The sequence below is a fragment of the Hoplias malabaricus genome, chromosome 14, assembly GCF_029633855.1.
Source record: "Hoplias malabaricus isolate fHopMal1 chromosome 14, fHopMal1.hap1, whole genome shotgun sequence".
Taxonomy (NCBI): domain Eukaryota; kingdom Metazoa; phylum Chordata; class Actinopteri; order Characiformes; family Erythrinidae; genus Hoplias; species Hoplias malabaricus.
Genome location: NC_089813.1, coordinates 11,146,975 through 11,173,785, shown reverse-complemented (window position 1 = coordinate 11,173,785; position 26,811 = coordinate 11,146,975). Strand labels below are relative to the sequence as shown.

The 26,811-nt window shown below is 39.1% G+C and overlaps 2 protein-coding genes across 2 annotated transcripts in view; one reads left to right on the top strand and one right to left on the bottom strand.

Annotated features, from left to right (window-relative positions):
* LOC136666029 (probable G-protein coupled receptor 153) overlaps positions 1-12,267 on the top strand; it is a 55,031-nt gene extending 42,764 nt beyond the window's left edge. Inside the window, exons 5-6 of the mRNA XM_066643982.1 lie at positions 1,077-1,261; positions 6,594-12,267. Of these exons, the coding sequence (XP_066500079.1) occupies positions 1,077-1,261; positions 6,594-7,352 (944 nt within the window). The 3' untranslated portion in view covers positions 7,353-12,267. The remainder of the gene's footprint in view (positions 1-1,076; positions 1,262-6,593) is intronic.
* A 4,249-nt stretch (positions 12,268-16,516) lies between these two features.
* On the bottom strand, positions 16,517-18,086 carry her3 (hairy-related 3). Its single transcript, XM_066643218.1, has 4 exons — positions 18,011-18,086; positions 17,806-17,901; positions 17,541-17,622; positions 16,517-16,870 (listed from the first exon to the last, which is right to left on the bottom strand). Exons 1-4 carry the CDS (start codon positions 18,056-18,058, stop codon positions 16,572-16,574), a joined length of 525 nt encoding a protein of 174 aa, XP_066499315.1. The 5' UTR covers positions 18,059-18,086; the 3' UTR covers positions 16,517-16,571.
* Positions 18,087-26,811: the final 8,725 nt, after the last annotated feature.

The following is a 26,811-nucleotide window of genomic DNA, read 5'->3' as shown; positions in this document are numbered from 1 at the left end:
TTTAAGTTTTTAAACATAATATTAGACTAAAGTATGCTAAAGTGAAACTTATAGTAAATCTTAAACAGTTGTTATTTCTAATTATATTTCAAATAAAATCAGGTCACATAATAATGACACGAAAAACCTTTCTTTCTTAGTAATGTTTAGTAACGTGGAGAGATTTATGGTTTTGCTTGATGCCCACCTTCTGGCACAGGATTAGTAGCTGTGAATTAAATGTGCAACACGTTAGCTTTATTATTATTATTATTATTATTGTGCTCTTATTATTACCAGTGCTTCTGCTTCTTTTCAGAGGGCTTGCCTTGTATAACACAGCTCAGTTGTATGTATAAGGGTTGTTTCTTGTTCTTATCTGCCACTGATCTGCATGATAAGCTGCCTGTGCTAATAGCTAATGTCATCATTCATCCTGCAACCAGTCCACATTTGTTTAAGATCAGCATTTTGCACTGCCCTAGAACTTCATTTTTTTCTAAAAGGGTCACTATTACCATAACTGCTGCTAACATGTCACTCCTGAAGTAATCATTATGTAAAACGACTACTTAAAGTAATATATTTATAGCTTATTTGTGTTTTCCCTCATTTTGTACATATTTTCTGTAAAGTATAATTCAAAAGGAGAATTGCTTTGTAGTCCCTGAATAAACCAGTTTATGCTCCATGTAGCGGGTTTCCCACATGAGGGCAGCCATGTTTACAGTAGGATTAGGACAGAATCTCTGATGCATAAAATTCATTAGGGGTCAGTATAATTCAGCGAGATACTCTACAGAGGCCATTTGCATTTTAGCAGCACACTGGAGTACTTCCTGTTTGGTAAACGCCAACAGTCATGATGTTAGTAAGAGAATCCCCCAAATGCAAATGGTTTTGCTCTTCCAAAACACATAATCTTCCTTTTTTATTTCTTTTTTTTTTGTCCTGAACATCTAAGAAAATTTCAATGCGGACCCAAAACCAAGAAAACTGAATTGTCTTTCTCTACCTATTCGTCTGTCTGTCTGTCTGTCTGTGTATCTGAGCACGTTTATTTTTAATCCTGATATATATGCTTTCTGCATTTGCAGAAAACAGCCAGGATGGAGGCATTCATCCGGACTTAATATATGACAGACCATATGACTATAGCTCCGCTGCTGATATCATGACGGTAGACCGTATTGCCAAGTACGAATTCTCGACCTTAGAAAGGGGGGTCCCCCAGGGTTATCCACTGAGGGAGCCTCAGGAAGATAAAATGCACTATTTGCAGGTATATTTCCATTGATTTTTCAAAAATGTTCCTCATGAACTGATCTTTTTTCTGCTACCTAAAGAAGAAAAAAAAACTGTGCATGCTGCAATGGCCCTCAACATACTTTTATTTCTATCACTGTCTTTCCTTTTCCTGGACCCATTTGACATTTCTGGTGTTTTACTTCTCAGAAATCGCACAGAAATAAACCTGGTGCTTAGTGGAAAACTAAGATTAGCTTTCCTTGGATGATATGGAATATATATTTGAAAATACATAATAGAAATCACCTGTGTCTCCTTTAAACCAGCAGATGACCAGCAGTCAAGCTTTAGCTTATTTTTATAGTCTGCATGTGTAGAACAGTTACACAGAGGGCTTGTGGAAAATGGTTCATCTGATTTATTTCGGCACCCTCTTGTTTACCTAATTTTCAGTCGAATGGACGGCTTATTTTTTAACCCATAAGAGCCCAGACTCAGTTATAAAGCCGAATTATGACAACAACAACAGCCATTTTTAAACTTGTATTTCAACATTTAATTCTTGAAATGGGATCAGAGCGGGTCGTATGTAACACAGGTTATTACAGCTTTTGAATTTTTAAAAAGGTTGGAACACACCTTTAGGGAAACAAAATGTCCTCCTCAAGCACACTGTCATTCTGTAAATGAGGTCACACGTACATTAATTCACAAACTGTCATGTGACTGCAGCCAGGATGTTCAGTAAATGTCACTTACGGTCATCCTGATTTAAAGTGAAGACTGAAACTGTAGGGAACCTACAAAGTCCTTATAAAGGGTTTGTGACACATATGTCACCGTGGGCTCTTATGGGCTACAGGCTTGTTTTGACCGGAAATGTATTAAAGTACTGTTTTTGAACCACTAGCCTGTCTAAGTGCACCAGCTTGGTTCAGCTGTAGCACAAGCACTTTAACTGAGAATTTTTTAAATCTTATTTTAATGAATTAAAGTTAATTTTCATTTGAGAGGTCACCAGTAGTGAGAAGCTTTTGTGGAACACTTCAGAACACTGGGGATTCTCAAGTTACATGTCAACTCACTGTCTAAATGGTAATTATCGCTGCAAAAGTGAGTCAAATGCCTTTGGCTTTTTCAGCTTTATGTAATTGTTCATAATCTCAATGATGTGACTCCAATACAAAACTCTCCAGCAGCTGAATAAATCCAGTTCTACTGTGACTTACAAAGACAGTGTTTTTACAAGGGACTAAAGCCATTATTTTAGTTACGAAATGTTACCTTTCTGCTTTGGTGACAACTTCGTTTCGTATCTAAACCCAAAACCAGTTTTAGAGCTGTGAAAATGCTCCTCTTCAACACAATAATGCTTTTAACTCTTCTAACGTATATTCTCTACATGCAGTCCTCAATTCCACATGATTGGTTTCTCTTCCTGGTTCATATTCCATTCGTATGATACACTTCACCAGCAACAAAGTGAAACTAGACCCGATCCCTAAAGTCTGCACAGAGATCTCGTGTGATGAGGGCTGAATGTGGAGAATATGTGCCTAACATGCCACAAGTTCTGTGCCAGTCACCCCTCCAAAGCTTCCACCATTACGTCATCCTTCATTTTATTACAAATAAGTATACAGAGCAAAACTACTGTACAATCTGATGGTAGTAAACACGGACCACTGTGGTACAGTGGCCTTAAGCTGCAATTTAATAACAATTTTGCAATAAAATGACGATGCACCTAAGTGATAGTTTGATAAAAGATCTAATGTAGAGTTTTCCTCCATACTCCATATATTGTTGGTCTGCTGAGGCTTGTTTAACCCAGTTTTATTCCCAGTGTTTTAATCAATAACACTCTTTAGCCAGGACCCAGTAACACGATCCTTCCAGACTGGGAGAGTGAAGGCTAGTACATGCTTCCCCCCAGGCCTTTGAACGAGCCACTTCTTCTTTTCTAACTGCTTCTAACACAATGGCACTGCACAACTCAACACGCTTGGAGGAGAACACTGGCCACAATGTTGTTACTTTAGCTAACAAAGGCCCACCTTATCTATCATTATGTTGAGAGCTGAGGAGAGTTTTCGTCCTATTAAAGTGGATAAAAATATGGACAATATTGGAATTTTATGTCTAGCATAAGTGATGGGAATCCTACAACAGCAGAAACCACAATAAACAAGTCTTGTGCTTGTTAGCTACAATAGCTTCGTAGCTCCAGCCCAAAACTAGAGGTAAACATTTGATACCAAACATGTCTTGGCTGTTTGAATATATAATGGCAAAGAGAAAAACTTTGTAAATTAGATTTTTCACCAAACTATCACTAACAGAAATGTAAACTCATACTGCTTCAGTTTGACAATGAGCCAGCAGAATAGTATCCTTTATAGCATTCGCTATCAATGGTTAAAGACAGGTTCACACACTGAGAGTGAGGTTTTATGGGTTGCTTATAAGTGCATCTGTTTGCTCTGTCCTCCTTCCTCCCTTCCTGTATTTTTTAGTTTTTAATAGCTGCATATCACACTGAAGCGTAAAAAAATAGAACTGCAGTTGATATGCGACTATTCTCAATGTATGGGAACATTTTAAAATTTCAAGATTTCAAAAGGAACCACCTTTGCATTTATTTAATTTCTAGGCAAAATGGCAATAATAAAAGTTATTTATCGGGAAAAAAAAACTATTACTGAAAAGCCTTACTTTTCTTTTCTTTTTTAAATTAAATGTTAACATGTTGATTGCATCTAATGCTTCTTAAAATCTTAATAATACTAAACACATTCATTTATCTGGGCTCTGGGGAGGGGGCAGTCCATTGTTCTGGGAACACCAGCCTTTGTTTTGATTTATCTTTTATGTTTCTTGGTTTGTTTTGATTAGTTTTTCCTCAGAAACATGCCCTGAAATTGAAAAATGTGTATTTAAAATCCCTCTATCTGGATATTAAGTAAATGAGGGGTGGTCTCTGAATTTTGAACAGTATTCTAAATTCTATGGCAATGATTTAACCAGTCTGATTGGCTGTTAATGATCTAAATATGGACAGTCTTTCTTAAAATCTGGCTTTCTCAGTAAATATCTCTTTCAATTTGATTAATATAAGAGCACACACATTGACCAGCCCCAGCACTGTATAGAGGATATAATATTTTTCTGGCTCGACGGCCTTGACCTGCCCACTATTCAATCTGAGCTCTAGCGCCATGACCAAAGCAGTGTCGTTGTGCTCCATTGCTCATATAGTAATGCTTTGCTTCCCTCTGCTGGCCAAAAGTCTGCACATACTCGCTTCCAGCCAGTCACCCTTAAAACCAGTCCACATTTCAGCACGAAAACAATGCCAGCGTAGAGCTTTAGCTGCTGCTCCATTCTTTCATTAACTAAAGCCGCTTGGTGCTAGGCTTGTGCTGTATGTTTCTGAGAGCGCAATAAATATCAACACTAAACAATGTCTCTCTTATGTAGTTCTCAGAACAATGTGGAATGTGAGTATTAATCCGTAAACTCGGTGATCGATCGATTATGTCTGTGTGCACTTTCTAGGGGGTTCCTGTTGCTATTGCTTAGCTTTACATATTACATTTGATCGTTAACAAGACATCACACCAGTAGAGTACCTTTGTAGTTTGTTACGGTGCATAATGCCGAATGATATTTCGTAATCACAGTTTATGAGAACGCAACATTAAGAATGTAGGAGTTATATAACTTAGAGCATCCGTGTGAATATTATCCCAATAACACAGTGAACTGAATGTGTTAGCAAGCAGTCATTCATATATTGTGACGTCACAATTAAAATTATCATTATTATTTTTGTTTGTTTGTTTGTTTTTTTAAGGTCTTTTAATTAAAGACAGCTGTTCTATATATAAACCCACGAACACTCAAAGAACTGGTTCCATACTTAATTTTTTTTTCTTGCATCATGAATGGGAGCTTCAGAAACTTTTTTGAAAAGGTTATTCCAGAAACGCAGCTAGAGATTTATAAACAGGGGACTAAACTTGCAAGAAGACTGCTGGGGATCAAGGGACAAACTGATATTAACTATTAATATTACTATTTACTATTAGTATTACTCTGTAACATTCAACTTACGTATTGATTTCTCAGGAGATGAAACACCTGTTAATCACCTACTTTTGGGAGGTCACCTTGTTTTGCATGTTCCACTGCATCAGAAAAGGCAGAGGTGTCTGCTCTTTCTTTCTCAAGGAGGCAGCTGCTTCTGGAACTAACATTGGACATTTTAACAGTTAGTTGCCGGGCTGTGGCCAACTGTCAGGTTATGACAGCAGAAACACTGCAAATATAGTATGTGAGTGAGCTAGCTTTCATTAATACAGCATATGTATCACCTGTTTTCTGAGAGAAATGGGTCAGAATTTGTCTGCCATCTGTTTATTCCCCCTCCTCTTTCTCTTTCTCTCTTTTCTCTTCTCTCTCTCTCTCTCTCTCTCTCTCTCTCTCTCTCTCTCTCTCTCTCTCTCTCTCTCTCTCTCAGAGCTCTGTACATGTTTGAAAGCCTGATTTTGCATGCAGGAGGGTCAGACCACTTTTGGTTTTAAGGCAGGAGGTGGGGTGAGGGAGAAATTAAGGAGGAACCGCACCCAGATTTACAGAACTTATTACAAAAAACACCGCCTGGTCTCATTTATTGTTATAATAATAGAGAGCATAAAAATGAGAAACCAAAATGACTTAATTTCTGAGGCATTTGGAAGCCCCAGGTAGGCAGATTCACTAGGTACTGGCGGTGTCCAATACCCCTAGTGGGGCAATAGGCTGGTTGTTACGCCAGGAACATTCAATCAGTCTCAAACTAATTATCATTATCATTGTCATTTAAAATATGAAACAAATCGTATCGGTTAAATAGGGAATGTCTTAAAGTGTAATGGCGTGATGTCAAGTTTAGAATAGTAAAAGAACCTTTGTTGTTGCTGTTTAGAAGCCTTTACAAAAACATTTGACGTAGAACCGTTTACGATGAATTTCCCATTGATCTGAAGAACACTTTCATGATGCAAAGAATTCTTTAAGTATGCATTTGGTTCTTTGAGTGTTTATGGATTTATATAGAACCATCATCTTACTGTAGAACACTTAAAGAACCGTCATTTTGAAGAATGTATCAAACTAACACAGGTTAAATCTCAGTTGTAGAGACAAAGGGAATACTGTATTGGTGGAATGTCTGAAATCACATTATCAAGATTTAAAAGTGTAATGGATTTGAATTTTTATTGCATGCCCCACTTGTTTGCAGCCTACTTTGATAATACACACCATACCAGATGTTAATTTATATGACTACGCTGCGTGTGTGTGTGTGTTTGTTGCGGCAGGTGCCCCCTACAAGAAGATACTCCCACGACGAAACCGACATGTGGACCACCGGGCCGATGCCCTCGTACCTGCACCGCTGGGGCTCCAGCGAGGACGTGGCGGGGGGGCAGTACAGCTTGCCGCGCCACGAGAGGCGTCGGAACAGCCTGGTATCCTACCACGAGGAGAGCCGGCCCCAAAGGACCCGGCGGAGGTCCGAGGACACGCACTCGCTCAGGCAACTGCCCCGGGCCGAGCGTCATGACGACGACTTTCGCTGCTTCAGCCGCGACGAGGTGGTCAACTTCATCGACGAGACGCCGCTGGCCAGCCCCATGAGGAGCCCCCGGAGAGCCTCGGCCGTCTCGCTGGCGCCGGACGCTTCCTACGCCGTCCTGCTGCCCCACTTCCCCCTCACGCACTTCGAGAGGGAACCCCACGCCCTGCGCCGAGCCTCCGAACACTGCAGGGGCTCGCGAGGAGAACTGCCACTGGAGTCGCCCAGGAGGGAGGGCTCCGGCCAGTACTTCAGCGACAATAAGGGGTACCGCCGGGACTCTAAACGCTCGCACGAAGCCGTTCTCCCCGGCCACGGGACGCGGACAGGGACCCAGTCCCCGCTCAGGGGTCAAACGGGACAGGGGCCCTCATGGCCAGCAGGACACCAGCAGCACGTGACTAAAGCTGAGAGCAAAGGAAGCACAAACAGTTTTATAAACTCGCAATCCACCTCCTCAGGCTACGTAGCCTTCCAGGATTCCATAGGTCCCAGCCCCTAAGGAGACGGAGGCGGTTTTGTTATTGTACAGTCATGTGCAAAAATCTGGGGACCTCTGGCCAAATCAAATGCTTTGTTGACGATGTGAAAATACTTCAACTGACTTTCTACAGGGAACATTTTGATGTCGCTGTCCAATGAAAAACATGTATCTCCAGAAATAGTAACTTTACAGGAGGAGGAAGAAACTTTAATATTCAATAAAACTCAATGTAAAACAAGATTTTTTCCAAGTCATTTTGTAGCATTTCTATTGGTTCATACATTTTCACAGAAATGTGCCGTGTTCAAATGATGTAGTAGATTAAAAATGGACAAAAACTGAGATATATGGTTTTCATTGAAAAGCGACAACATGCCTTTATTCTGAATAATTTCTACTTCTTCAATATTTTGAGCCCCAAATTTTTTTATAGAAAAGTATGTCCACTCTGCAGCCATCGTTTTACACCCCTGGGAAGTTATCTCCACTCTTTCAAGGCCTGGCTCTAACCGCTCTGCATGGAGAGAGATTTATAACCCCAAAATACCAAGCCAAATTAACATTCCAAACTTATTTAAATCAGTGAGCAAATCTGATCAAATAAACAGGAAAAAATAGTGTGTAACCAGAAGGTCCTGGGGTTGAGGCTTCAAGCCCCGCCTCTGTCAATCATTGTTTGTGAAGAGTTGGGTGTGTTCTCCCTGTATCTGTGTGGGTTTCCTCCGGGTGCTTCAGTTTTCACCCACAGTTTAAAGCACATGTTGGTTTGAAATTGTCCACAGGTGTGAGTGGGTGAGTGACTGGGTGACTGTGTGATGTGATGTGATGTGTGTGTGTGTGTAGTGCCCTGCCTTGCACCCAGTGATTCTGTGTGGGCTCCGGACCCACCCTGACCCTGAACATCATGACGTGGATTCAGAATGTGAATGGATGGATTTAAAAAGTTTTCCGGTAACTGTATCTCCATGGTGACAAGGGGCTTTTCTTGCTTTAATGTTTACCAGGGAGCTGATTGGCTCTTCTATATTTACAATTTAATTAGCTTTAATTGTTCAACCAGTAACCTATTTCTTCTAATATATCTCTGAATTAACATTTTCTGGAACCTAAAATATTAAATATTGTTCATTTTTCAAATTAATTAATGTGTTAATGCAAGTTAATAACCGACAAATCATGTGATTTTACAAGGAGATGCCCAAACTTTGGCATGCGACTGTAAACATAATGAATATCTTCATATGGATATGAATATATCGGTCTACCTGTACAAGCAGGATGTTTTTGTAATCTGGGCCCCTTCATCACTGAGCCTGGGGGAGGAGGGGTTTGATGGATGGAGGTGGAGAAAGACGTTCTTTTATAGCTGTTTTATTACAAACACCAGTGTAACATTTGTGCGCTGTGAGCTTGTTCGGGAGTTTTCTCGCTCGGTTCCGTCATTGCGCGTCATTAAAAAGCCTCAGGCTGAGAGCAGAAAGGGCCTCTTCTGTTTACAAACATACACTAGCAACTCACAATTTTAACGAATATTCCACTCTCTCCAGTGCTTCTGTTGTTTCCGATTATGTGGCGTGTTGTTTTTATTTTTTATTTTTATTTAAATTATTGCATAAATGTACAGTAGTCATATTTTTTTATTTGCATCCTTAAAGCAGAGGCTCTGTATGGATTTAAATCCTTAGTTAACTACACAGCTCCAGGGATCTGGGGTTAGGGGTTCAAGTCCCGCTCCGGGTGACTGCCTGTGAGGAGTTTGGTGTGTTCTCCCTGTGTCCGCATGGGTTTCCTCCCATGCTCCAAAAACACACGTTGGTAGGTGGATTGGCGACTCAAAAGTGTCCATTGGTGTGAATGTGTGAGCATGTGTCTGGCGCCCCCTCCAGGGTGTGTTCCTGCCTTGCACTCAGTGATTCCGGGTAGACTCCGGACCCACCACGACCCTGAACTGGATAAGCGCTTACAGATAACGAATGAATGAATGAATGAATATGCATCTTTATTGGGTGTTGTGGGGTTAAGCCCCACACCACTCCCAGTTTGTACCAAGTCACCACATAAACTGGGTAAATCAGGGGTATCTGTTGTTAGTTTGCTTCCCTTTGTTGCTGGAAAATATTCTACTCTTCTGGGAAGGGTTTACACTAGATGTTGGAGGTCGTTGCCATGAGGACTTGATGACAGTGAGCCACGATATTTAAGTAAGGTCAGGTGCTGATGGTTGAGGATTGGTTGTAGTTCACAAACTAACTTTCTAGGGAGAGGATAACAAGACGTGACTATCTGTGAAAGCAATGAGTGCCCCTTTGAGCTGATTTCACTAACTAGACAGGTGCCTGCAAAAATGTGAACATATAGTGTACTCTAGCACAAAGTATAACTATACTAGCAGAGGTGAAATATCAGCATGCTAACTAATATTCTACATAATTGCCGAATAATTCAGAAGCGAATTGTCTTCATTGTGGGAGAATGTCTCAAGTCGGTGGTGGTGACTAAAATGTTCCGAAGTTTTAAAAAATGTGATTTAAGTCAAAACCTTTTCTCTAACTCCTATAAAGTGGGCTCCTAGTTCAATCCCTGGTGCCTCACACATCAGAGGCCATATCTCCTAGAGATCATGGTTGGCCTCACTCTCTCTGGATGGCTAGGGTTGGCCCTCACTCTCCAGTCATCACAAGCACTGGCGTCAGCTCCCTCCTCCAAGCGTGTTGAGATGTCCAGTGATGTTGGGAAAGCTACAGTACCCTGTAAGTGCAGACAGACCAGAGAAGTCCAAAGATGTTCATTACTGGACATAAATGTCTCTGACTTTAATAATCCATAAAAAGACAGTCCATTGAAAGACAGTCGATGTTCCACTGTTCCGTACAAATCTAGTCGTCTTGCTGAACTTTGTCACGTGTATTTTCTGTGGCCATAAAAGTGGGATTTCCATGTTCTATAGAGACATCTGGTGTATGATAACCAACGATTAATCAAAAGGCATATTAAAAACGTCCAGTACTGGATGAAAATGATACATCTAAAGGACGTCCCCTACTCTCTTAAAAACAAATGTGCTACAAAGGGTTCTTTGAGCGATGCCATAGAAGAACCACTTTTGGTTCCATGAAGAACTTCTTTACCAATTCTTTATGGAAGCAAAGTGGGATTTTTTTTCTATGGCATCCTTCAAAGAAACTTTTGTAGCACTTTTGTTTTTAAGAGTGTAAGTCGTTCATTTCAAGATGCGCTCACTGGGGCTTCACTTCAGAAATGAAGGTACTGTACAGGTACATTATTGTCACTAAAGAGACAGTGGCAGTTTTTCTGACATTGTGGGGACCTAGCGCCCAGCCTGGTAGCGCTGTGTGTGACTGGGGGAGTCCAAACTATCAGATGGAATTGGCGACAGATCAGTTGAAGTGAAAATGGGTTAAAAATGACATTAAGGAGCATTACACGTACCTCTCTGCGATGTTGCTTTTAGAGGAATTAAACTCTTCACCACCGCTGTGATCACGCCTCCCTCAACGTGACATTACTGCTTCACCATGTAACTATGCAGACGTTTTGAAAGGCTTTTGGAATCCCCTTTTAATGAGTTGTTTATTTTACCTGGGCTTGTGTACAAGTAACAAAAGGTGTACAGCCGAAGACATAACATTTCAAGTTTGTGTCGTCTGAAGGTTATCATATCACAACAAAGTTATATTTCATATTCCCGTGACATCTGACAGTGTGATATTTAAAATTCCAATCAACCTGTGAGTTGGGAGTGTTTTCTCCCATTTTGTTGTACACAAATGGATTATTATTGTTGGAATCTGGTGTATTATATATAGGAGCCTTTCCCCAAAAGAGTGAATCATGAATAATATATATTTTTTTATCGTTACTTGTGTTGATAGAGTTTGTTGCTTGCTGCCAGCATGCGTTTTGGAACATTTCCTACAGCCAAACACTTGTGTTAAAATTCTGGTGCTTGATATTTTGGCAGCTTTGGAGGATTTGGTTGTTATTAGTTGTCCTTGAGATTTCATACACAGATCTGACACTGCCTTTTTGTATATTTCACACCAGACCCTTCGTTTGTTTTCTATCGAGACACGGGCATCTTCCTTGTTCTGCTCTGAGTGGCTTAAAGCGAACCCATGGATTTCATTTCTCTGTAATCTTCACTTGGCATTTTTCTTAAAGCATGGATTGGTTTGAATTGTGTCGTAATTGAGGGAATGACTTGGAAATGAATGTATTCTGATTGGATTGGGACATGACATGCGTTCATCAACACGAAATGGGTCTGTTCTCTGAGCCTTAGATCACCTTCCTCCTCACTTTTGTTTCTTAACTAACTCAAAGATGTAGCACTAATCCTTTTTAAAGCACTTTGATTCTCCCAATAATTCCACTGTTGTACTGGGGCTTTTCAGATTCCTCTGAATCTCCCACTTAAACCCTCCGTCCTCAAAACTGAAGGAGTGTCACCGTTTTATTGACGTCACAAAGTATCAGTTGTTTCCGCATGTTCACTTGCAAACAGGCTGTTTCTTGGTCGTTTCCTGTGATGTTACTTTTTCAAGTTGGATATAAAGTTTCTTTTGTATCATATCTCAGACTTAAAAGACACGTCTTTCTGGTAAATGAATTTAACAGTGTTTGATGTTTCGTTGCTCAAATGATGGTCATTCTTTTCTCTTCTGTTTTTTTTTTTGTAAAGTGAAGTACAAAGAGGACATGCCAGTTGTTGGAAAAAAATCAAATGAAAAACTGTTGGACCTGTATATCGCATTTGTATCCGTACAAGAATCGATCACTGGAATCTCGGTGATGTTTTTGAGATTCCGGGGCTGAATTATACGATGTAAAGATACATCTCTACTTTTCAGCGCTGATCACAACGTATAAACTATTTCAAATATAACTGCTGAAATGATTATTCAAAATAAATCAAACGTTTGAAAGTGTTGTACTTGACCATGTCTTTATTATGACCTCCCTTGTCTTGCTTGTACCTGCTGTTCTAAGTGATGTAGCTGTGTTTGCACATGTCCAGTTTGATTTAGAGTAGCATTTTTAGAACTTACAATGGGGTGAAAATGTGCACAGTCCAGTAGCTGATGGAATTGACCAAATTGGCACACAGCCCTCCCAGTTTATATAATGTTCAGTGGCACACACTGGAATGATTCTGAATCAGTTAGGGGAAGCTGAATTGACAGTACAAGTAGACATTATTTTAGCATGAAATTAGACTCATTTATTGTCTAAAGCATACAGTTTTGATGTAATTCCTCCGCTACAAATACAACAATGATAATGAGAGTATGACACAAGACGTTAAATGAAAATGTGTAACTATTCCCACCTTAAGATTGCAAAACTCAGAGCTTGTGATAATGAAGATATATTGTTGTAAGAACTCCCCCTACTGACGAAACTCACCACATGTTGGTAGGTGGATTGGCAATTCAAAAGCGCCAGACATTGACGTGGTGGTGGGGCGTGGTTGTGTTGGTACGAGTGGATCAGACACAGCAGGACTGCTGGAGTTTTTAAACACAGTGTCCACTGTGTGCTACACACACCACCTTGTCATGTAGATGTAATCTCAGAGACTGTAGCTCATCTGTTGAAGCACAGTTTGTCACATTTAGCTCACGTGGGCCCAACGGTGAAGTGAGTTATAGATTTAAACATTACACAGAGGTTCTTGAAACTTCAGAACGTTCTTCAGATTAATACAACACATTTTTGAAATGCAAAGTTGTGTAAGAAAGCATCCTTATTAAGTCGAAGCAAAATGTGTTCTTCTAGCACTTCTCTTCACATTAGCATCTGTTGTTGGTAAAGCTCAGGGTATGTGTATTTATGAGGCTCTAGACCCAAGGCTGAAGTGAGACTTATAGAGACTGTTAAGCAGTAAATACTCATCTGCTTTTCACAGCGCATGACTGAACACACTCTAATGCTAATCACAGGCTTTCCACAACGTCTTTTCTCTGATCTTCAGGTCTGCTGCAGCTCAATCAAGTTCAACAACAGATTCAACTCTTCATAGACATCTTTAAAAACATCCAAGGCTCAACTCTATGTGGTGCTTATTATTGTAGATCTGCGCTGAAAGAAGCCTCTCCCTCGGCACTTGACTAACTCAGGGATGTAAAACAACTAAAAAACGTTTGTTTTTCGTCCAACATTTTTCTCACAGAGAGAATGACACAGTGGAGAATATCTTGTTGTTGTTGTTGTTGTTGTTGTTTGGGCGTGACCATTTACATTGTCAGTTTTGCCGTATGATTGTCTTCCCTGGAGGATGTCATCCACCCCCTAAGTTTTCTTCTCTATGTCTACCATCAAATGTACAGCAAACATGTGGAAATTTCAAAGTATGAATAATGTAAATAGCTTTTCAAATTTATAATAGATATAAAAATATAAAATATCAATTTATATCTCTCTACACCAGTCAGTCTGCATGAAGATTAAATAAATATTTTGAATTTATTCAAACTTTTTTATATGTTGTTAAAGGACTCTTAACAACTGTTTTTTTATTTTATAATTATTGTTTTCTTTTTTTTTTTATCAGAATTCCAAATATGGGCATAAGTACAAAATCACAAACGACATTAAAGCTGTGTCTAAAATGGTTAACTAATTCACTATTTCACTATACTCTGAAATCTGCTATGTATAGAACCCTAAATAGAGCACCAGTAAGACTTCATAGTCTACACAAAACACAGAAACTCTTTGTGACATAAACAAGCATCAACACTTTTATGTGGTAGGATATATGTGAAAAAGATACCATCATTAGACATTCAAGTAAATTAATTTGATGATATCTTAAACTTTAACCATATTTTCGTGCTTAGATTTATTTTAATTTTCATATATATTTAATTTTATCAGTAAACCATACTCTTCCCAGTAAATATTTAGCCGTTGATTCAACGTTGAAATAACGTAATGACTGCCGTCTAATCAACGTTCTCTTAAGGTTGAAAATGAAAGTCGAAAAGACGTCCAAACACAGACATTGAAAAGACGACTTTTAGACGTATTTTGGACGTCCTTTGACGTTATTAATTGGTCCCAAAATAAATTACTTGTATAAAACGCATTTTGGACGTCCACTGATGTTATAGATTGGTCACTACTTAACTAACTTATTAAGATGGATTTTGGACGTCCATTGACGTTTAAAATGTGTCCTTGACGGACAGACTACTTTTAGACCTATTTTGAACGTCCAGGGACGTTCCTTGTTTACTGGGTTATTTATTACACACCAGAAATATTTATTCTAGCTCGCGTTATAAACTTTCTGACACTGTTACATTTCACACCCCACTGCAATATTGTCACCATATGTCCGCTATAATGCCAGATTTTTGCCAGTCTTGCAGATTTAAGTCATGAGAAAAACATGGAAGTGCACTCTGGTCTAGCACCTGTGGCCAAATCAGCTGAATTCCGTCCGATTCATTTAAAGGAACGGTTCAAATGAATCGGTTCAGATAAATTATCCTAATTTAGAGACCGCTGTGCATTGTTACCACTTTGCTCTTAGCTATGATGCCTCTGTTGTTCACTGCTTTTATGGCGCATCATGGATATCAAATAGGTTTGGACAACATAAAAATATGGCCAACCCTTTAAATAGTGCGCTACACAGTAAGTATAGGCCAGTTCAGACACAGCACACGACAGGGTTATTCAACACAGCAGAATTTACATGAACTTCTTCAGCAGTAATCTATGTCAGCTCTGTTCCCAGTCTATTCTCTTAATTTGGGGATTATTGCTTAACTGAGAAATCGTGGTTTGTTCATTACCCTCAGTTCTGTGAAAGTCGATTTGTGTTCTGATTGTCATTTTACCAACTTTGACTGTCAACTTTGCAATTTTGGACCAACAAAGAACAGCAGTGTTAATTGATGATCAGTTTAATATCGTTTCCGTTAAAATAATTTATTTCAGGGTTTGGAAAGTAATAAAAGTCGCTTTAGACGTGTGTTTGTGGCGTTTGTTTAAGATTATGGTTTTCCCGCTTTGCGCGATGACGTAGTCAAAATTTGCCGCCATACAGAGCAACGTTCATTTGCTGCGACGGTGAAACTTTTTAAGTCTACGGTGCTTTACGGTGTTATTTTACGGTTATAGCATGGAATAAGATGAAAACTAGGCTCAATTGCCCCTGTATTAAATTTACAGACCCTGTTATACCCTGCTATACATAATATCTGGAGCCAAACCCGAGCAAGCACACGTTAGTGGGGCCAACGGCGGATAAACATCAGCGATCTGGGTTCATAACGGAGTGAGGCGATTAAGTGGATTCACTATGGAGTAAATGTGTACAGTCCAGCAACTCAGATTTTGTGTTTTCATGTGGGCAGCCTATCGCTAGGTTTAACCTATTCTGGTTGCGTCACTGACCCTAGATGGCATTCTTATCTCAGTTGGACTGCTGTCATTTTCACTGCAATATATGAATAATGACTGGATAACATATATATAAATATATATCAAATTAAACAAACACGTTTTAAGCCAATGACACTACTCCTCTTCCTGATATACAGGGTCAAGACAATTCAGGTCAAGTCTGTCCAGAAGTGCGTTTGTTCGGTGATTACAGGTAATCACAATTTCATCATTTATTGAGATTAATTTAAAATTGATTAGCATTTATTTATCAAGATGTCTGTATAATTTATGAAAACATTTTGGTTTAGGTTTAGGACAGTAAATAGTGTACAATAAAATAAGTGTTACTAAGTGTTACATTAGTATCAGTGTTTCATTAACACTGAGAGTGTTGACAAGTTTACATATTTACACTAATGGTGTTGATTTAACACTGGTGAATTTGCTGTGTCACCTCTGGTATCTAATAGCACAACAATAAACAAATCAGCAAGAGTATTCCACATATTTCGGGCCACTGAAACTGCCCTTTCAATAGTGCAACTTCACTAGAATTCATCACGTTTGGAGGAGTACGTAACAGCTGTTAAAACAAACGAACATAGATGTGCCACACTAAAAAATGAAAATATACTTAATCAAAGCAAACCACCGCTCGTATTATGAACAGACACGCTTTCAAGTGGTTATTTTAATTTTTTATTAAAAAAATAAAAATAGGCATTTGTACAAAATATATCCCACAGGATCTAGTGCAACAGTCAAGAGCAAAGTATATCTACAAATTGAAACATTTCCTATACAGTCTACGCAACGCTACCAAGGCCGCCAGTAAATGTGCTGCAGGACTGTGGGCGCTTGGCCGCTTCTGTTCTGAGAACTGCGTTTGAGGGCGTGACTGTTTATGTGGGCGGGGCTGGATGAGTCGCTGTCCCTGGTGCTGTAGCATGGAGCCGAGGATCTGGCCTTGAGCAAACTGTGGGAGAGCTGAGTCAGCACCGCGGATCTACACACGGCGCTCACATCAGCGCGCAGCAGATACTGATTCACACTGGACACACAGCTGGAAAAACCCGCCTGGTATTCGCAGATACTCCGGGTAGCGCTGCTCAAACCTGTGGGCAAATATGTAGATTTAGTTAGATCCACTTTCAGACATTGATAAATGCTTTTACCATTGCAAAGCCTACTTTGGCCCACACTATAGACGTTAGTGTGGGCTTTACACAAAGAATATCATGGCTGTATTAAGAATGCCACCTTTATTAGAGAAACATTGAGAGAAAAATTGTTTTTGTAATATGAATCATTTTTATGGAAAAATAAATGTATCCCAGTAAACATTTAGCCGTTTATTCAACGTTGAAGTAACGTAATGACTGCCATCTAATCAACGTTCTCTTAAGGTTAAAAATGAAAGTTGAAAAGACGTCCAAACACAGACATTGAAAAGACGACCATTAGACGTAATTTGGACGTCCATTGACGTTATCGATTGGTCACCACTTATCTAACTTATTAGACGTTTAAAATATGTCCTTGACGGACAGACTACTTTTAGACCTATTTTGAACACGTTCCTTGTTTACTGGGATCAAACTGCTGCAAAAAGCTTGTGTAGCAAATTAAAGCACATCAATTCTGCAATTTCAGAGCAATATGTTCAAATCAAGACTTTGAGTGACTTCTGAAACCAAATATGATTATATTTATTAAATTGTACTATCTCTGTAATACAAGCTCTTATTATTATTTAAGATGAATATTAAATTAAGTTTTACAAACCTTTCTGGGTCTTCTGAATGTGTTTTAAATGTTTCACTGTCAGCTCCAGGATATCTGCTTTCTCAAGTTTTCGCTTGCGGATCTGAAACAAACCAGAAATGACTTGAGTGTTCAATGAGATCAGTGACAAAAATAGATAAACGAAGCACATCTATGAAACAAACGTAAACAAAAGCATCACAAACACAAAATATAAAAACAAAGAAAACCGAGCAAAAAACGATCCCAAAACAACGATTATAAACGAGAAAATGGCAACGCGTACATTGTTGGAGTAGAGGTTTTCCAGAAGAGTTTTCAACTGATCCAAACTCCTGTTGATTCGCGCTCTTCTCTTTTTCTCCATCAGTGGCTTGGACACCTGGAAAAATGTGAGAGTAAAAACATCCTTAACATCTGACTCAAACTCATTCTGTGTGGACTCTTTGTTCAATTGGTTTATTAAAAAAACACAAACTCCGAATTCTTACCTTCTTGTGGATGGAGACTTTGCTCTTTATGAGACTCTCTGAGCCCATGTTTTTCTTCTCGAAATATTCTCTCTGTTGCTTCGGTGGTTTCCTCAGGTTTAAGTGAAGAGCGTTGTGCTCGAGACTGATTTATACTCGCACTCACTTACCATCTCAATGCGGCGCGCGCCTACGTTTCTCCGCCCACCTGAGCTGTGATTGGCTGCTAGCGTAGACTTACCAACGGTCTACTGCACCTTTTCTGAATGCAAGTATAACGTCAATGACGCGCGAAATGTGCACCTTGCAACAACCAATCAGGACGTACAGAGTAGCCTACGTTTTTGTTGATAGTTACAAGGGCATACCCTCAGAGAACGCTTGTGCACAGTTGAATGTGGCCTGTGAAAAAGTGTGGTAAACACAAGAAAAATAAACAATTCACGAGGGGAAAACCTGAATGGCCCATATCATTGAAACAGTGTTTTTCTTGTATTGATGTCCACATTAAACGCTTTGGTGTGTCCAAATGTCACTTGTCCATGGTAGACAAATGTTTATACTTTTTACATCCACACATTCCTGAAACCACGCTGTAAAAACAGAATATTATTTATTTACTTCATAACATCATTGGAGCATCTGTAGTTCCCCTGAAGCAAGTTAGGTCATCCCTTTCCATAGAAGTTATAAGGAGGGTTTCAGTCTGGACTCTTTTATGGACGTAATAAGTAGAACGCCTTAACAACAACAGTTAGAAAGTTTACACGTGATGGACGACCTTTGAACTTAAACTACGGTCCTAGCGTCATACTGCAATGCTCTTGGACGAGTTGAAGCATCATTTTAGAGGGTTTTTAGTGAACAAGGAGAGAGTGGTTCCATAGAAATAGAAAGATGTGAGGGAAAAAAAGCTTTTGAAGCATAACAAACTATCTGCAACTAATTAAATAAAAACTTTATTGACTTTAACGTCTCCGAGTTGGACATCCATAAAATTGTGAACATATTAAAGCGCTCTATAAGTGTAACTATAGTTAATCCACCCACGGCTAAGTGAACGACTATTTAGAAACGTTTTAGAGACCTGTCCCTCAGTCAGAATTTACAGCAAAACCCCAGTCACCATCGTGTGTGGCGAAGCTGAGCGGAAAGGCGTACAGAATCACCATAAAATGGAGAATAATGTTAGGGATACAGCTTGCTCTGTAGGGGAACTTGTAGCAGTTCTGGTCATTCACTCTTTTCTCTGTGTGTTTCACGCCGCGGGGCCGCGGGCAGAACCGTGCAAATTATCCCCATGTCTCCAGAACGCAGTTCTTTAAGCCTACTGTCTGCGCAAATAATCTTCGTATGTACAAATATCGTGCAACTCTCCCTCCGTCAGAAAAAAACGCACTAGTCTCTGTGTAACACGGATGGTAATTCATAAACTGGATGGTTAGGTTTGCTGGATTTTAAACAGAGGTGGAATTCTCCAGATGTTTTCACAGAGCGAGGAGAATCAGAGGACCGCCTCCTGTCCAGGACCCTGTCCACCCGATTATCCACACTGTCCCTTCAATGCAGAAGCGCTTGGGAAAGTCCTGCACGCCGTGGGGTTCTCACTAACAAGAGCTAGCAAGTAGTAATTTATCAAATGCAAGTAAAGTTAAAGTGAATGACTTTCAGTTAAGGAGTAGAGCCTGCACTGCGCATGTCAGAGACCACTGACGGGTCAGGAAACGGTGTACACATTAAATGACCTAATATAATGATCTAAAATAGATAACGTTTCCCAAATCACCTTCAGGAGGAGGTCGCCATTTTCTTGTCAGCAAATTGTTGCTCTATCGCTAAGAGCACGACAAAAGAAAACAGGCGTAAATAAATATGTAATGGGTTTCGTGTTAAATTGGTGTATAGACCGGTCTTTAAATGCCATTACAATAATAACAGTCTGTCAAGCGTTTGTATTGTAATAAACATCATGGTTTAAATAAAATATATACATTTTAGCGTGGTTCTTTTTGGACTGTCTTTGTTTTTTTAAATTTTCCTTTATGTTTTTTTTACTTTTGTTCAAACAATAACCAATGGTTAAAAGGCGATGATCTTTATTAGAAATACCCATTACAGAACATGCCTCTTGTTGTTTTTTTAGGATTATTCCCCTTCATTCTGCTAAATTTTTTAATTTTACTTATTGATTTATTTAGCCATTTCCGTGTCATGTAAATGTTTTCTCCTTTTTTAAACGACGTTATACCTGAGTATAGATGAGTGTTATAACATTGAAACATTAGAATTAGGATATTATTATTTATCATTAGGCCACATTGTGTAATACTGATGAATGAATGAATGAATGAACTGGTAATTCACCGCCGTACTACTGTACTTTAACTTCAGGGATTTACAGCTGTGGTGGAGAAAAGGAGCCGAAGAAAGCTTTGGCTCGACACGCGACACGGTGAAAGGTGCGCGGAGGGCTGTGCACGCCTCTGTGGCCGCAGTGCAGACAATGAGCGATTGTGTAAACGCGCGCAGACTGAGGGACACAGCCGTATTGAGGCGCAGCGCGCGGGAAGAAAGCAGCTTATATTCAAAAACGTGGAGCTCATTGATCTTTTCTTCAGTCACCGCGCGCCCCTCCGCGTGAGAGAAAAGTATCCTTCACCTTCGAGAGCCACGACGCTTTGTTGTACTGCTTTGAAAAGGAAACGGAGGGACGAAAGATCATGGAGTGTAAACTTAATCCTCAGAGTGTAAATAAATGAATTAGCAAAGGTTGGAAACGAATAAACAAAATACGCCTCATGAACTAAAGCCTACGTGGAGCAATGCAAGAAAAGGCAGGAAAAAAAGCATTCACTAAAGAGAAAAATGAACTGATTTACTACCAAACAACCACCGACAAAACTGACCATAAATAAGTCAATAATGTGGTAATTTAAATTAATAAATATAAATATTCCTCTTTTTATTTTATATATATATATTATATACATATATTATCCACATTTCAGTTACTTGTTTTTGGGACATTCATTTAGTATTTTTCAAACGTTTGCTCAACCTCTATTCAGCTGATTATCCAAATGAAAATAAAATAATTAACTCCCTGAATTATTATAAAACACACAGTGTCAGATACATTTACGTAAATAGTGAGACATCGGACACAAATTCTATTCTACGTCTAATTAAAAGATTTTGTATGTCAGCAAATAACATTAAAATAAACAGAAATGTGTCCTCTGTAGAGGATTTGTACTTATTTTCACTTTGTGACGAAAGAGAGCTGCCCAAAGTTTGTACACCTCACAAGTTCTTTGATGTATAGCATTATACGTCAGTGTAGTGAAACACTGGAGGGCCTCTTGGAAGTCGCCGCAATTCAGTCGGCAAAGCGTAGTTAATGGAACAAATGACTCTCACTCGGGAGCCTCATTTGTAAACTAATTAGCCTACCGTGAAACAGGGAAAGCCCTTTCCGCCACTTGAGAATGAAATAGCCGTTTAGTAAGTCACAACAGAGAGAACACGAAGACTTCTATCTTAAGAAAAACGTCACGAGTAATCACAGTTACGACTTTAATTGTCACAAACATGACCGCATCTCATATTTAACTTAGTCACAATCATAACTCAATGTCACAAAGGGTACGAAACCCTTTTTTTATAATTTACTAAGTCAGGTCACATTTCAGAATCGAGCTTGTGTTGTTTGGACAAGATCGTATTGGCATAATTATGAAAAAACAAACATTTCTATTGATGTACACAATTGTCTTATAATTTGTTCCCAGGGTTCAAAACACGGGCTTCCTAAAGCCAGTAATGTCGCTGTGTCAAATGTACGATGGGCTTGTTTTTTGGGTCTCTCTGGTGGCAGGTAGTGTCGCACGTGTAAATTTGTTAACATCCAACGCTTATTTAGCGCCAATATTCTACGCGTATTAGTCATAAACTTGCATGAAATTCACCGCAAAATTGGTGCAAATCGCTGCGCTGCTCGGTTCTCATGGCGCATAAAGCTTTGCTAACTCGGTATGAAATTGGAGCACAGCAGCCTGGCGCATAAAGACTCCGCGCGCTCCATTGTGCGAGCTGCGCGCGGCATTATCACGCCGTTTTCACGCTCAAATCCAACACGTTGCACCGCGTTAGTTCAGTCTTCACGCGCCTTCTTTTACTCCTGGATTGCGAATGAATTATAAGAACACTCTTGTGGAAATGCTGTTGTTAAATTTAATACATTGTTCAAATTTAATGTAAATTGAAATTGCCCTGAGCAGGATAAACAAGCTTAAGAGTCGCGTTCATGACGAGATAAAGAAAAATGATATAGAATCAAGTTGACTGTGTGCAACAATTTGGCCACCCTTTTTTAGTGACTCGAGAAGTAAATATTAGTGTTAATTCGCTGCTGAATAAACAACAACATATGGTCTGTTTACACTTAAAGACATTATAATAGTTTATTTGTTTATATTTCAATCCACACAAAAGCAACATCTCCGTTTGTTCCCTGTAGACTAAACCCGCGATGTGTCCAGGGCTGTCAAACATTTTGCACGTGACTCATATTAAGAATGAAACGTGGGACAGTTCGGAATTTCCCTCCTTTTCGCCTCTTTCAAAAGCCTCATCAATAACAATGAAACAGGAACGACTTGTGCCCACACTTGGCATCACAGTAACGCATCGTTGAAACAGCAAGTTGAGTGGATGTTTATGAAAAGCGGCCTCGAGTTCGGCACAGTATTCACTTTTCTCTCTTTGTAACTCATTAACCCTCAGAGCCCTTTTGTTAGGCGCTCTCAGCGGGGAGATCCTGGGGTAATTGGAACCCTATACGACTTGTTAACAACAATTAGTGAGGCAATTATACCATTACCTGCAATAAACGTTGTCTTTTTGGAGGGGAGAAATATTATTCATTAGCACGCGAATGGCAAGACAAAACAACTACACGAACCTGAATCAGTTTTGGTGCGCGCTCAAGATGGGATCTGAGGTCTAGAGTAAATAGGAGAGGCCCAAATAGAATGTGAATGATGATGTTATGGAGAGTTTAAATAAAACGAGTACTCTTCATGTTTGAGTTTATGTGCTAAAGAAGGTCGAATTGTGGTCACCTAGTATGTAAAGCAGACCGACTAAACTCAGGCCATCTCCAAAAAAGCAGGATAAGGTCATCTGAGAGCGAAGCAAATTGGAGAACCGCCTTAAAACTATTCAGAGATTCAATGCTATATAAAAGGATACAAACGGCGTACTGCACGGCTCTATTCTAGGGACAATTAAATTGTGTGGTCAACTTCTACCAAGCTTACGTGCAAAAAAAATCATAAAATTCTACATGGAACCAAAAATGCCACGCGACGGCCATATTTGCTTTTGTCTGATCAAACATTCTCTATCATGAATTTCTATAGACTAGTCTGCAGGTTATTTAAGAGTCTTTACTTTGGTCCAGGCGCACAATGGCTTGTGTTTGGTTGTGTGCACTGGGGTTAGTGCCTGAAAAGGCGAGAGGTCCACATTAACATCGCTTTGGGTTTTCTCAAGCCCCGGAATGAACTAGTGGAAAGTAACTTTATAACTCGGTGAAGGATGAAGCCTTTGTCCAGCTTCTCTTGGAAAACACAAGTGACTAACAAAAGAGGACCTCTCTCATTGTTAGGCACTAAATCTATGGCCATTGATGCGCCTTGAATTGCAAAACATCTGCCATTTACTCCACAGACTCAGGGACACATTTGTATGAGAATAACGCGGCCACTTGTGGACACTGGCTTCAGAAGTAGCCTATACAATAACAAAGACGCGCGACTGCAGAGAAGAAACAAAATCAAAAGATGTCGTATGGTAAATAGTGATGGATGGTAAAGATCGTATCAAAATGACGGATATTCAAAAATAGCTCTTTTTTAAGAACCCGGTGGACATGGATTTCCTGGTTCATCAATTTCTTTTCACATTTAGCCAATTTAAACCAAGACAACTAGCTTCTCACAGTTTCACCGATCTTTGAAAAGTTTAAACAAGTCTTCTAAATTAATTCGTTTCGATTTTTGACGTGAAAATGCATTTACATACTCTACGGAGAACACAGTGCAAACTTTAGGGTTTATTTGTTGTTTTATAACTTTGTTTTCATGCATTGTGGGGCCATTATATTATAAATGTATTTATTTTGTGGAGACAAGTTACTAACTTATATATATATATATATAACTAATAGGCATTCAATTGTTACAAAATGCGTACAAAATTCTTTCAATATTCTAGAGGCAGTAAGAGAGCAGTGTCTGATGAAGCTCTTTGAGAGCTGGGTTGTGTTCAAAAGGCTAGGCAGGTTTCCCAGGGTGGTTCCTTTATCCTCCAGCAGTGGAAAATCGCTCTCTGTGGCTAAAAAGGCGAGAGGCGGCCCTGCGATTCTCCTCGCTTCGTATTTTTGCAACTGCGTTAAAAAAATCCGCGCGCTGTTAAAGAGAGAATGTGCTCGCTGGTGCTTAAATAGAAGCCAGAGAGCAAAAACCAACTTTGTGAGTCTTAACACCTGGTGTCAATGGGATTTCACATACAGTTTTTCCGTATAAAAGAGTATAACATAAAGAGCGTCAGGGGTATAAATGTTCCGCGTTTTTAGGTCAATACAAGATTTTAAGCGGTATCAGCGCTGCTAATCTTTCAATGAATAACACTTAAGTCGCTTTTCTTGTAGTCCACGATGTTACTATTCCACACTGTCAACGTTTTGTCTTAGAAGTTGGTCGCTTTTCACAGTCCAAGCAAACAAAACTAAGTTCAACTATAAATCAGCGTATAAGAAAAAATTAACCATCCTATATATATATTGGATGTATTTGTATATTTTAATAAATATAATATTTTAAGCAAAATGTAACCGGCCCTGCAATGGAGCCCAGCAGCACTCCATTAGTTTCATTTTGTATGACATTGACTTTCTAAATAGTTTTCAGGCGGTTCTCATATTTGTTTTCCTCTCAGATGACCTTATCCTATACTTTTTTTGGAGATGACCTGCTTCATTATATAAAATACAGTTGAAAACAAAGAGTACTAGGCTGCATGTAGAAACTCCACTACAAAACTCACAACAGCATTCATTATTAAATTTTAGCATTTCCATTTGAAGGAGAAAAAAATGTTTACAGTTAGTTTAACACATTACCGACACATACGACAATAAAAAATGGCTAGCAAATTTGTAGGATATTTTTTATTAAAGGAAATACAAAAACGTAATATTATTCTTTTTATTTATCAACATTATTTGCAATTTGCTCATGGAATGTTGGGTTGGGAAAACTATAATGCAGAGCCGATATAAATAATCAATAATGAATAAATAAAAATATGATAGCAATAAAGTCAGTGTTGCAGCATCGGAGTGAGTAAACCGCGTTGGGTGGTATGTGTCTTTCTCTGAACAGAAAATTGGTATGAAATCGACAATTTGTTGGTGTCAGCGCCCGCGGACGGAAACGCCATATGCCACGCTGAGTTTCAGTATTGAAAGCATTCGTTCCCGACTTCACGGTCCGTCCTCCCGTTCCGCAAGCTCGCGCTCTGAATAGCAAACAAAGCGGCAATTTACCTCAATCAGGCAGACACCCTCCAACCCGCACCCCCCGCCTCTCCAGTGTCCACCCCACCGGACCAAAGCCTGTTTGGGCAAAGCTGGAGCATCCAGTCTGATGACGGAACAGTTGTCAATGTAAAAACTTGAAATGAGGATATAACGGCCAAAGGTTTTGAGAAACAAATTTACGAGAAAAAAGAGCATTTTATCTAAAGAATTTTAAAACATCCTGTTTATCTCGAATTTTCATCTGCCCTTTGCGTGATCTACTCAACCCACACACCCCAAATCAGGAAGAAAACACAAGCAAGAGATGTTTAACTGAGAAATGAAAAGATGAACAATGTTTATTTTATGGTTATTTTAAAGGTAAAATACAAAACAAATGGATAAAATATATTTTGTTTAAGAGACTGCCTAATTAATGATAACGTTGATTTTATTGGAAACGGCAGAGATGCATTTTTAGTGTTTTATTCTATGACTTTAAGCTTTTTCATGGAACTAGTATCTGTCTTTGTTCCAACAGTCTGAATAAAAAAGTGGCTGTAGAATAAATACATAATCATACACTCAGTTAAAGATACATATTTCCCTAAAACAAATCTTTTAAATTAAAGCAAAATATGAATAAATAGAAATCTATTTCTACAAAAAACGTTTACAGTATTATCTCTCTGTATTATCATAATATTTAAATTTATAACTTTTAGGTTATTTTTTTATGACGTTCACATTGTATTTCTTTCATAAAGACACCTGTTTCAACACACATTCTTAGCTGTGTTTCCCTGATGTGTTTGAGAGGAACAGTACTAAACTCTACTGGGTTCTGTCTTCCAGAATGCATGTTGTTATTCCTGAATTTTCTGGCATCCTGTTTATAAGAGGGATTATAAAAAAACACCTGCACAGTTCAGTCATTGTGATGTCATGAAAACGTCATTCAGTGAATTTAAGGTGAAATCGTTGGTTGCTGAGAGGAAGCAGGGCTCACAATGTTTACAACACTAACTTTATTTTATGCTAAAAAAACAGCCACAGAATCTACATAGTCTACTAGAGTTTTTGTATCCATGTGTTTTTTACTATAAACATAAGTTTTTGGCCAGAAGTTTATCTCAGAATCATAATAAAACAATGCAGAAAGCACCAGACTAAAGATCTGTATCCACTGAGGTCCTATTTTGTAGAGCAGCTTGGGAGAAACCCACTAAAATCCCCA

Excerpts from the sequence above, each read along its gene's own strand:
- her3 (XM_066643218.1), bottom strand. The coding sequence starts at position 18,058 with ATGGGCTCAGAGAGTCTCATAAAGAGCAAAGTCTCCATCCACAAGAAG. Across the intron at positions 17,902-18,010 it reads AAGTCTCCATCCACAAGAAG|GTGTCCAAGCCACTGATGGA; the intron begins GTAAGAATTCGG and ends ACATTTTTCCAG. Across the intron at positions 17,623-17,805 it reads AAAACCTCTACTCCAACAAT|ATCCGCAAGCGAAAACTTGA; the intron begins GTACGCGTTGCC and ends GGTTTGTTTCAG.